This window comes from Asterias amurensis, chromosome 8 (assembly GCF_032118995.1).
Source record: "Asterias amurensis chromosome 8, ASM3211899v1".
Lineage (NCBI taxonomy): Eukaryota > Metazoa > Echinodermata > Asteroidea > Forcipulatida > Asteriidae > Asterias > Asterias amurensis.
The window spans coordinates 2,798,341-2,811,683 of NC_092655.1; the positions used below are offsets into that span (position 1 = coordinate 2,798,341).

Here is a 13,343-nt window from a genome sequence, read left to right on the forward strand (position 1 = left end):
ATATGATTTAGAAGTAAGGTAGTTGTTGTCGATCGCAGGTACTTTCATTTTTATTAAAGAATTAAAAAAATATACACAATTTGTTTAAACAAATTTACACTTCACCACAAACTGTTTTCATTTCAAATATTTTGACGTTTTTATTTGGCTTCATCGAACAGTTTTATGTCTAATTAAAAGCTGGATAATTGGGCAAGCTTTCTAAAGTTAAGTCTGACCATACTGCGGCTACCATGTCTGGTTCCTTGTATACACAATATCTTAAAACAAGGACAGTCCAAGTTCCCTGCAGCCCCAGTCTGACAAATATTCAGCTAGCTACGTAAAGAATTTAAAATCAGAAAAAAGTAAGGAATAATTTATACTTAAAAACAGCCTGTTTCAAACAGAAGAAAAAAAGGTACATTACACAGAATGTTTTCATTTACTTGATAAAAACTATGAATTATTTCAGAAAATAGTTTACTTTTTTATAGCTAATTAAAAACAAAACAAACAACCTCTTATTTTCTTGGCTTGGCATGGGTTGATATAATGAGTTATCAAGAGTAATTTTTGCTTAGTTTTTGATCCGTACGAATGTACCTTTGACCTCGCACCCATTTCACATGGAAATTTAGATTCAAATCCATGTATACATAAAAAAAAAACATAACACGCGCGTGTAAATGTACATGATACAACCATCATGCACGCTGCATGCATATGACCATAAGTGCAGCTGACAAACATCACCTCGGACCAATCGAAACACAGATATAGAAAGCTTCACTGCACAATTATCCAATGAAATAATTGTGTCCAATTAAATCATTGCCCTTGTAAGACCAGTACGTGCCTCTCTTTATCCTTGCAGATCAAGACAGGGGACCAGTCTAATTCTACCCCAACAAGTTAATCTCCCTGTGTGTGGATTAAAAGTCTTGCCCTAGACTCTCACATTATTACCTTTCAAGAATAGTATTTCAATACCCTTTGCAGAAACAGCATGAGAGAAAGCCTGAAAAAAAAAAAAAAAGCTCAAGGAGCCAGAGTTGTGTCCCCATATAACACACTATAAAATTTCTTTCAGAAATCTGTAAAATATAACTAATGAAATAATTTGACTATCAACTGACGAAACAGAAAAATTTAACCACATCGAGGAAATGACCAAACATTTATATTCACGATAAAAAGTGGTTTTCAAACCTTTTTACAGACCACAACAGTTCGTTCAACAAATTACATGAACACGTACATGTAGTACAAAACAGATGGACAAATAATAGTGACTCCTAAGAAAAACAACAGGTAAACTCACTCAAAAGAATTCAATTGAATTACACACTCAATACAATTCAAGTTATTAAACAAGAAATTTAGCCTAGCATTAAACACAGAAATCTTGTTTGTGGATCAAGGTGCCCAAAAACTCTGTGGCACAAAAAAAAAAAAAACCAATGACATCCGCCCTTGTATCTGAAGATGGCAACAGAATAAATGATTTTGATTTTTTTTAACACAGAAGAGAAACCAGCATTTGGATTTTATTAAAAGACCTCCCTTCCCACCCATTAGCAATGATGTAATAACAGGAGAGCAACCAGAAGTTTGACTTCCTAAAAAGACTTCCCTTCATACCCATTGGCAATGCTGTAATTACAAAATTCGGTATCGACCAGTAACATTTAACAAGTACCAGTAGTGCCCTATGCAGGGCAAAACGATTAACTCGCCCAAGGAAGATGCTGACTGCATTTCCTGGGCTACGTGATCAGCAAGTACTGACCAATTCATGGCTGACCGCCTGCCGTATTTAATCCAAGCTTTCCGAATGACTGCCTGCAGATATTTTTGTCAGTGAGTGCCAGTCGTATACGACTGACAACGCTTAAAGGGACGGTATATGACTTTTAAAATGATTTGGTTATGACTTTTAAAAGTAATGGCAATGATAATTCTTACTTGGTTAGAAGTACACAGCTTTGAGAACAATTTCACTTCAAAGAAATGTGGTTAAGTAAAAATTGTTCAGTTTTTATATCCAAAATTTTGAATCTGAGAAATGCTATCTGTCAGAAAAGGTTCTCCGAGTGTGTACTCCAATGGCAGATTATTCTTCACAACATGCCCAGATTTTCGTTGATATCAAATGCACGACCATGGAAAATGTATCGACTTGAAATGTTTGGGCAACGGAATGATAATCTTTGAACCAACCGCAAGCAAACAAGATATTACATTTAAGACATCAGTACAGTTAAGAAACCGACTTAGTACAAAATCCTAGATGCCTAAATAAATAACAATCCACTTTTACTTGACAAAGTGTCATCAGATAACAAATTTTTGTTCTACCTCCATGTTCATATCAAGTCATCTATTAAAAGTACTTCCAGTGTGACAGCTTGAGGTTGGCACAGAATACACAAACAGAAAAACAAACTGAAAAACAAAAAGGTTACATGTACATGTGTATTTCTTTTGAATCCTAGATGTACAGTAACATGTCATGCAGTGTCTTTTCCAGGTGTTGAAGCCATTCCGTGGTTCCCTAAGTGGTTCCCCTCTAAGTGCATCTATCTAGCATATCTCTCAATCCTAAATCATGCGTGAACGCCGGTGAAAACTCTACTCTATCCGCAACCGTTGCAAACCACTACCAAGGCAGGTGGGCAAGCCGTGGCTTTGCCCCACTTTAATACACAGTGAATATTCTTTACAAAAATCTATTCTTCTTTTAAATTTCTTTCAATACTTCTCAGACTCAAGCATTTTCTTTCCTTTTTCCCTAAATAGCTATCGCTACTTCATACACATCAATTTAGAATATTCAGTATATACAATAGAAATCTTCAGTATATATTGGCTAGATTTTAAAATATCGAACAAACACAAAAATATTATTTTCTTATTCTTGTTCCATTACATCCAGCACATTGATTTTCATTTTATAAAACGTAACAGAACAGTTGAACACACATGACTAATGTACCTATCATAAAGTTTGTTTCTAAATCAGGAAAAGAACATGGTTTACAAAATAAAGCAACGATCCAAAATGTATGCTGAATGTCCCCAAAAATGAACAATATTTACTGTAGAATTGTCGCACATAATATACATTTAAATGGTTACAACAAAATCAAGGTTGGCTAAAGAATGCTACTATTCAATTAGTAAGGAGCCAATTTGATGGCGGCAGACAATAAGGGTCCATCTTTCACTTATCGCTACTTAACAACTCATCCTCATCCACCGTAAAGATAATAATAAAACTGTTTGTCCCCATGGTCATGAATTTGTCCTCCTTGTGAAGCAGATTATTGTACTGTAATACATTTTAACGATAAGGGTTTTACTGTACAGCGCATAAAGGAGAGGAAAAACCAGTTGTTTTATGTAAATTCACTTTGAACGAGGCTAACAGGTACTCAAAGATGGAGTGAATTGAACCAAGGGGCCATGGAGTCCACCTTCCAATGACTTTATGACTTTAATGGCAAACAGAAAAAGAAGGTGATCTTGGCTTAAGGGCATCTAGGAGAATAACATCTTGTTTCTCATTGGGGACAGCCAAAAAGCCAATCTCAAAAGGGTTAGAATATAATGATAGAGTCTAGTAAGTTGATACTAAGAGCCTGGCATAGTAAACAGGATTGTCCCTAACCATTTAAACATGATGGGCTTGCATTGAATGCTTCTATCATTGTGGGTTTCAGAGTACTCTTTGAAAACAAGTTGCCATCTTGAAAATCAAATGATGTATACATGTTTTTTCTTCATGATTCAAAACATGGGTTTGTTGGTGAAATACCATATGTATAGAAGCATATATCAGATGTCACACAAGCATGAGTGAATTAGGGACACAAATAGCCTGTCTGTGTCCTAAATCAAGCAAGACACTTTTGCATTCTGTATGGAACGCAGCCATGCAATATATTAAGCCATTTCTGCATTGACGTGTTGATAACTTATGGAATTACACCTTGCTGTAGAGTCCTGACATGTGTTTTACAACGGCTAAAATCAATTGTCTCTGCCTGTCTATAGTGCCTTTTTAGAACCAAAACTTATGAAATAAAGGTTAAAGAAAACTGAAATGTAGGCCAGATTGCGGAGGGACTAGTAAGTGCAAGATCTGTGTATGCCATTGACAACGTGCAAGGTGTGACTGACTGACCACCATCAATATGACAATAATAAGTTGCTTTCTAACAATATCAACCGAATCTAACATCAATACTTGCTGCAAACACTCAAAAGAATTGATAGCAACTACAAAATCACAAAAAGCAAAACCCTCTCCATGAGCACATTAACTAAATAGCCGTTATGGTTTGAATGCTACAAGACAACGCCATACTTATGACTGCTTTGGGTACTACAAGTTTAAACAAATTTGGTAAGGGTAACTGTAACTGCATAGTTACCCCGCACAGGGATTGTGCCAACAAAACGAACTAACTGGGATATACTCTGGAAAAATCGTCTTCCGATGTGGGTATTGACTGTACTCGATCAGGAAATACGTTTAGTAAAACTGCTTGGTGCTTATTGTCTACCCACTATTCCACCTGGGCCAAATTTCATAGAGCTGCTTGAGCAGGGAATCATGCTTAGCAACTTTCTGCTTAGCAACAACAAGCAGGATATCAGTCACAGATTGGACTTTTTGTGCTTAAGCAGCTCAATGAAATTGTGCCCTGGGGTATACTCTAACTGTGTTTTGAGTTATCTATAAATGGGGATATTTGTTCGTTTCAGAAATCTTTTATCATTTGCATTTTTCCTACTAGATAGTGTGCACTTTATTATATATGTTGAAATTACTTAACTGTTTGGGTTGTGGCTTAGTTGTCTATATAACTAAAATCTATAACACTCTGGATTGCAACTTGTGATTTCATTCTGTTCTCATGATATACAATAATAAGATCATCACTTTATCACCCTCTATTCATCCCAGAATAGGACCTTATAGCCATGACCCAACAAAAAGTAGTTTAAAGAGATGTTTTATTCCTGATTGTAAAAAAGTTCTTGAAAGAGGCATTAGAGGTCTGGGAGACAGGAGGGGTCATCACTCAAACGGCGTCCAATCACTGCCTTCTGATTCCTCGGCTGCTGGGTCAGACTCAATTCCTAGAGTTTGGATTCCTTCCTTGACTTGAGGTGTGCCTTGGTCCTTACCTAAAGTTAAAAATACAAATAAACAACAAGAGAAGTTAAATTAGATTGTGGAAGTCTCCCGTTTGCTCCATAATCATGACTCGTTGAAGTGCATGACTCCTATAAAGTATTGTTGTGGTATTCGTAATCGGTACCGGTACTTGAGTACTACTCGTGTACTACCTGAGAACTACCCAAGCACCGTTGTGATAGTACTCCTACTCAAATTCAGCTAACCGAATACTCCTACTGAATGCTGCACTTAACTTTTTCAGTGCCCGAGTAAATTGTCAAAAAGTATACCCTGCCTTTAAAAGAGAGCTTGATAAAATCAAAATAAATATCAGTTTGTATTCTTAAGCCTAACTAAAGGCCTACGTACATCTCTTTTCCTTTGAATCCTGTGTATTTCCATAGGAATGGTCATTTAAAGCGAACAAATATTCACACATAATTGTTAAGCCTGTAAATCAAGGACTTGGGTTTGTTAACCCATACTACCCTGCCAAATTGCCGTTAAGGTCCTCGGTTTTAACAACTGGTCAACCAGACAAATTTGTAAGTGCCTAGAAGATTGTGCATGCTTAGAAGCTGCATGATACTAGCCCTTGGCAACCAATGGGAGACATTCAGGGACACAAGGTGCTAGCAGTTGAACCAGATAACACTATTGTTCTCAAAAATATGGAATTAAGTAAAGAAAAATAAATTTTTGAAAAGCTTGGATAGAGCTACTTAAGGAAAACAAATTTTTAACAGTTGTCTGCTGAGCAGAAATAAGCAGGAAACCAGTCACAAATTATACATGTGACATGCTAGTTTAGCTGGTAAACTTATTCTGCTGGGCAGGATTTTGTGCTTAGCTACTTTTTGGTCTTAGGCTGCTGTCACTTTAGGCACACAAAAGTCTACTATTGAGAGAGTAACATCATGAACAAAGCAAACACACTGTTTAACATTCTATTTTTATCATACAATGAAACATACACACACCAAAATGAAAGCAGATGAAATGCAATTGAAATCTGAAAAAAGAAAGAAACACTTAATTAAATGGCATAACATTTTTATAATGCAAGCAATATGAAGCCATGCAAAATACTTGATGATATACAATACATGAAAAGATCTCTTGCTAAGGGCACCTGCTTTGTGAGGTCAAACCAGTCCAAACATGGATGTCGCCTCTCATTAAAACTTTAAGCCAATCAGTGGGCTTCCTCTGCCCTCAATTAAGTTCGGTTAAGACGAGTTCATAAATCCACAGTGTTCACAAATAATATATCCATAATGTGGGATGGCTGGCTTTGTATCTATGATTGTCCAAGTAAAAAACACAAGGGTGAAAAAAGGAAAGGGGAAAAAGAAGCCCCCCCCCCTCTTTCAAAGAATAATCCTGTTAAATCAACATCAGATTTAGAGTATCCAGAGTGATAATCCAGTGCAGAACTGGCCTGAAATTACAAACCCGTCTATCTGCTTACTCTTTAAAGGGGGGATTTACAGAGCCATGCGGCTAATTCAGCGCCCTGCCTGTGGAGGGCCAAAGAGCTCACTGATTTCATTTGATGGCTATTCAATTATTCCAGCCCTCGGCAATGCGTGTCACGCTGCCCCCTCAGTTACTTCAGCCAGATACTTTGATTAGCATCCGGAGACCTTCTCTTTTTTGACCCCAGCCCCGCTTTTCACTTCACCCTACCTTCTCTCAAAATTGGTTTCTCTCTCTCTGTCTAAAGCTTTGAACTCATGGGACAAATATCCCCCAGTTTTCTTGGCTTAGAGTGAGAACTTTTCGATCGTGACATTTCATTTTTTTGTGGCAGTTTGACTGGAAAATAGTCTGGCCCCTTTTTCCTATAATGAGAATCTGTAATCTTTATTACAATAGCATACAGGGATTATTTCCATCGCACCCTAATGCCCGGCACACCTGGCACACCCAATCGTTTTGATTGCATTTTGAATTTTCTAGACGACGTAATGTACATGTGGTGTACATTGACATCTCACAACTGTACTCGATACTGAGCAAGGGTGTATTCATGAATTCTTAATGTGCCAGTTTTAGGCTAAATTTAGATCCAAAACATGTACTTAATGATGACATTATCATTAATCAGGCATTCCGCTCTCTTCAAACTCCTTAGTGTATAATAGTAGTGCCAAACCCTTTGCAGCAGAGGAAGAAAGAAGAAGAAAAAAAGCTGTTGAAAAGCTTTTTATCGCTGGACCACAGCCCTGGCAGGAATTAATCTTTAGGCCGGCCACGAGGTGACAGATGTTTGAGGAGAAAAACAACTGAATGTAGGGGAATTGGATGCAATTTACGAGCCGTGTTTAATTTCTGAATGATTGAAGTGAATATCCCTCGAGCAAGCTTCCTCTTGCGAGGACGGATGTTGGAAACGGAAAAGCATCCTCTACTTTTTTTTCTTTCTTTTTTGCAGAAATAGCCATACGTGCTGTTTTCTGGTTGACCACTGTTTAACAAGAGCGCTCCGGGAAACGACGTGTGAAGGTGAGAAGTAATGGCCAGTCAATGATGGGAGGTCTGGATTTTTTTTACCTGGGGAAATTACGTGTTCTGTTTTTTTTCTTCACACAAATCTTTCAAGAAAGCCCAGGGAGCTGTTTAAATGCTCAATAATGTTTTTCAAAAATAATTTTTTTAAGAATTTCTTTTTTGCTTAAATAAAGAAATAATGACTAGTGCGGGACTTGAACCGGCAACCTCCAGACTACTGTGCCAGAGCACTACCAACTGAGCTTTCTGGCCCTTTATTGGCGCTCTCCCTATTTTGTGATAATCATGGTTGGGGGCTGCCAGTCAGAAGCCATCCAACCTGAAACTACTGACAAATACCTTGAAGAGATCGAATAAATCTCCATTTGCATCTAATCTCCCCTGGGAGGAATATCTGCCATAATCTTTGAGATTGCGGAAAAAATCTCCAGATTGGTGGATGATTGAGTTACAAACACAACATTCATCTTGTTTGCCCCATCTCCTTTCCAGCAAGTTTGCTGTTATAAGTCAATACTGCTGCACACAAAGAACGGAAATCTATAATCAGCAGCAAGTATTTGAAATAATCTATCTAGTGCCAGAATGCCTCTCCATTTATTATCAGTTGAGGGCGCCCTTTGACAGCTGTTGCTGTGGATGTAAACCTTTCACCAAAATGAAACCATGTACTGTTTCTAAATCACACAAATTCAAATGTTTAAGTCCACCTACATGTAGTAATTCAAGTCCCTACATTATGTGGACTTCTTTTATTCTCAGGTACAGCCTTGTAAAGCTCGGGCAGGTTGCGAGCCTAAAAAGCAAATAATAAATAAAAACAACAGCACAGCTTATGCCTTAGAAAGTAATGAAAACAACTCTCCAACACCTTGACCATGGCTTCGGAAAATGTGAAACTATCCTTACTTTGAATGCTGGTGTTAAAAACTAAGGCAATTATGACCCTTCATCGACATTACTCTAAACTTTCATGTTAAAATGGACAACCACACAGCAAATTTCAGATTCAATCTGATGCATGGGTTAGAAACACACACACTATCAGGAAGGGGCCCTTAGCTAACCTTTCTGGACTGTTCAATCTTACGGAATGTATGTTGCATGCTGGTTGCTTAAATGGAGCTGCTGTTTTGTTTTATGGCACCATGGTGATTCTAAAAGCAGGAACACTGTTTGAAATGCATGATGCATTACCAGTGGTAGCGCATTAAAAGTGTATGTAATTTGTATTCATTGTCTGCAACCTGATAGTGTTTACTTTAAAAGATCTAAAAAAAGGAAGTTACTAAAAGTACACCATGCTTTTAAATAGAAATGTTGAATGGGATAAATGAACATTTCCGAAATCAATTATGATAAATAAAAGCATGGGTAGCTCCATGATCAAACACAAACAGTTTTAATTCTAGTAAATATGTTTACAAAGTATACAACAATAGTTAAAATATACAAAACAGATGCCATGCGCTTTATGGAAAGAAAACAAAACAGGTCATGATCATTGTAAACTCATCTGTCTCAACAACCAGACGTATTTCATGACAAAATTGAACAACAAAGCATTCACATTATAGTAATGTCGTCAGCCAAGTTTAATTCTATAACAAAATTGCTGCAGTTACAATGTACATGTAGACTAAATTACTTTATGAAATACTACAAACTCTAGCCAAACCAGCAAGCTTACTTCAATGCAAAGTAGAAAGAAAAAGCACACCAAATTGTAAAGAGTGCATATTCTTATTTTTACATTTAAGCATATGCACAGACAATTCAGGTACGGGCTGTTCTCCTAAGATACCCTGTAAGAGTACATGGATTAAGCTAGCCGTGCAATAACGTTAAAAAAAAACAGTCTACACACTTAACATTTTCCCCTTTAAATATGCTCTGTCAAAACCAATTTGAAAAATTTATAAATTAATAAAATAAAAAGATAGCCGAAAACACTGGGTAATCAAATAAAAAAAAATCATACACAACATCTGCTTCAAAGAGCAAATTTGTGCCACCTCCCACAGAAACAAGTGCAACTTTTGTTATTCTCAGCAACATTTAAAATAATTTGGGCCCAATTTCAAAGTAGCTTCATGGTGAAAGCTATCGGGAAGAAAAGAAAAAAAAAAAAAAAGAGGGAAAGAAGAATTTACACATAAAATAGGTTGTCCTTTATCTTTATCTTAAAACACACAAAAAAGAATATAAAAGACAAAAAGAACAAACTTCTTGAAAATAAGAACACTAATAGCTTGTCACTCTTCTCCTAAATTTCTCCAATTGCAAGAAATTTCTAGTCGCAGATTCAAGAGTGCATGCCACACGCATAAGCAATAAAGAACCTACACCTAGATTCTACACACATCAACGTACAACCTACCTGGGTCTAAAACAGGAAAGAATTTGCTGAGAGTTCAAACACCGACCTGGGAAAAACTCCAAAATAAGCCACAAAAATAACAAAAAGACAGAAAAAGGCTTGAGCAAAAGTACATAGATAAAGGGGATACAAAAAATGTGTTAGAAAGGAAGAAAAAGAAAGAGAGATTTTACAAACAATTTGCAAAAGAATTGTGTTTTTAGTCTAGGTTGTCTACAGGTACTTGGTAATAAATCTATGTTAAAACTACAGTGCAGAGATATATAGTACAAAAAGAATTTCCATAGCCAGAAATAAAGAGCACACTATATCAATTTATTTCTTGAAGTTTTTCAACTCAAAAAGTCTCCTCAAAAGTGTTGGCAACCATGTTCCCAGATTTATGTATGAGCTTTGCGCCGCGCACAACCCTCAGCCAATGATAGGTCTTCATTAACCTCAGTGAGGGCGCTGTTTGGGTTATAGTGATGCAAGGGGGTCTAATCAAATAAAAAAGTAAAACACATTCAACCTTCTAAAGTAGTACACGCTGGTGTCCGCATAAAAACCAAATGAGGCTTTTAATAAATTGTCTTGATAATCAAACCACATCTGCTGAAACTCCTGTTTGCTTAAAGAAGTTTTCATAAATCAAATCAGAGGCAATGAAGTCCACATCGGGTTAACACATTACACCATGGCTAATGTGGATACAGTTTCACTTACTTGTCTGCTGCCCATGCAAGCATGACCAATTCACTTAATGGCGCCTGGTGATAATGCAATATCAACGACGTTGATACACATAATTAAGGTTCACGTAATAATCTTTTTTCTTACATTAAAGTGATATTGCGGCTGTGCCTTGATACACCATATAGAGCAAGGGATATACGTGTACTTTGGGCTTTTAAAGACGGGGAAGAAAATACAATCTGACAGAACTTGAGGAGAGATTCCCTTTTACTTCAGGGTGACCTTCTTGAATTTGAACAGTACAGGTTTAATCTACCCTTGCACTTTGCATCAAATCTTGTCATTACTCACACTACCGCAGGGATTAAGCCCGGGTCATACTTCCTATGAATAAGAAATCAAAGCGAATTTTGACGTCACATGGCTGTTTGTGCAGCAAATGTTTTGCAGGAGTTGAACCAACTGTTGCAAATTATTCATTGCAAATTTGTGACACCTTGGTCATGTTTCCTTTATCCAATACCAATTATGAATGCTTATATTCATTGCGCTGTAGTATAAAAAACAAAAAACAAAACAAAAACCCCCAAAACCCAGACTATTTTGTCTTCCAACCTCAGTTTAGTTACATTGGGCCAGATTGGAGAGAAATATATATGGCTGCGCAACGTGATAAAGTCTACAGCTTCGTCACTGGTGATTCAATGCCATGTTGCAATTTGTTTCTTTACAAGTACTTGGAAATTATCAAGGGAAGGTATATTTTTGGTAACCACTCCTGAAAATTAATTGCAATTGAGAAGTAAAGCATTTTGGGAATCATTTCACTTAGAAGTAATGTGGTTATGGAAAAAGATAACAGTTTTTATCCCCCCAAATCTGTCGGATTGAATATTCTTACTAAAAATCTTTCCTCCTACGCGGAATAAACTGCTCAAAATTTTCAGTGATACCTCTAGTTTTATTGTATGGGATTAAAACAATCAAACTGTCCGAACACCAAAGGTACACGTTCCCTTTGAGAAACAATCCCAAATAATAAAGTCATATGAATCATCCAGAAATCCAGACTTGTGATTTCCTGTGGTCACTTCTGTATGAGTATGGTGTGAGTGTCAGGTTACCAGACCTTGATTTTAATTGCTTCTTCCTTTGATTAGTACGTACCCCTGCCTTAACCTGTAAGGCAATACACAAGTGGAATAATGGAATAAATGGGTGTATATATTTCTTCTAGATCAAAGGTTTCAATGATTTTTTCATTAATCGCACTGATTATAGTAATATGCTCTGAATTGTTGATCTAATTTAGTTCGCAGTACTGACGCAAACTTCAATGTCTGGCACAGAATTGATTCACCACAGTGCAGGCCTTTCTCCTGGGAGTCGACAGTCGACCAGGCTCCATGTTTCAAGGCATTATTGGGTTCAAGCACTGTTGGCATAGAGTAGACTGTGCCCCACACGAGAAACCCACGGAGAGAGAGTACATAAGATTGCGAATGATGAAACTAGTCGACATTAAAACAGCTGTTTGAATGTGCTGCATGCAATCACAGCCTAAATCTCATCTCTTGCATGATAGTCTAATTAACCTATCATGACTTAATGGTGCAAAGCGCTGTATAACAAAGGGTAGATCCATGTTATGTTAATTTTAAAATATAATCAGTCCAAATTTAGGTTCCAAATAACTGCAATGAGTATTTTTCTAACCAGCTGGTTCAGCAAACACAGATGGTGCAGAGTACATATTACCATGATAATGATATTAGCAACGCCTTCTCGTAGCGATATGTGCATTACACTAACACAAGGGGCTAATGGCTTAATAAGAAACATCAGAGTTTGAGTCCAGTACACTTGACTGCTTCGCCAACACAGCACCAGGTAATTTTTTCAAAAAATCAAAACTAGAGATTTTTCATCAGCAATAATTAAAACAAAAACAATTAAAAACTTTTGTTGGCGATTCTTTGCTGCACAATTTGTTATCGGATTTCATAAAAAGAGGATAACATTTATTATCAAATGCACCCCTCCCCTTAAAGATCAACACCATCTTAAAATAACAAACACATGTACATATTGTATTGTTGCAATGGATTTTACACCCCCGCATTCCAAATACTGCCTCAGACTGTTGGGGGGGGGGGGGGGGTGGTGGGAGAGAGAGAGATGACAAAAACACCAAACGGCTTTGTAAATGTCAAGCTGAAGACAAAAACATTCCCCGGGACAGTTTGAGCAGAAAACACTCGAGAAGGAAAGTTAAAAAACTATAGATAGCCCGTAGCCCCCTGGTTCTTTTCTCAAAATGTCAGGAACCCGGAAAGGGAATGGACTGTGAACAGTAATTAAGGCTTGTCATAGTTGTCAGCTTAAAAAGAAAACATGCGTCTATAAAAAGTGTCTGTTGGCTTTGGATCTTTTAAGTGCGTTTCGTGTCACAATTTTTTCATTTTATTTTTTTATTTTTGTTATTTCTTTTTTTGGAGGGGGGGGGAATGTTTCCTGAAATTTAATCAGCAAACATTGATCTTGTAGCAAAGCTACATTGAACATGTTTGTACTTGAACACCTGCGATATAAGCCACAATTTGT

General features: G+C 37.0%; 1 protein-coding gene across 1 annotated transcript in view; it reads right to left on the minus strand.

Annotated features, from left to right (window-relative positions):
• Positions 1 to 117: 117 nt before the first annotated feature.
• LOC139941073 (adipose-secreted signaling protein-like) overlaps positions 118 to 13,343 on the minus strand; it is a 46,085-nt gene continuing 32,859 nt past the window's right edge. Inside the window, exon 4 of the mRNA XM_071937495.1 lies at positions 118 to 5,178. Within this exon, the coding sequence (XP_071793596.1) occupies positions 5,069 to 5,178 (110 nt within the window). The 3' untranslated portion in view covers positions 118 to 5,068. The remainder of the gene's footprint in view (positions 5,179 to 13,343) is intronic.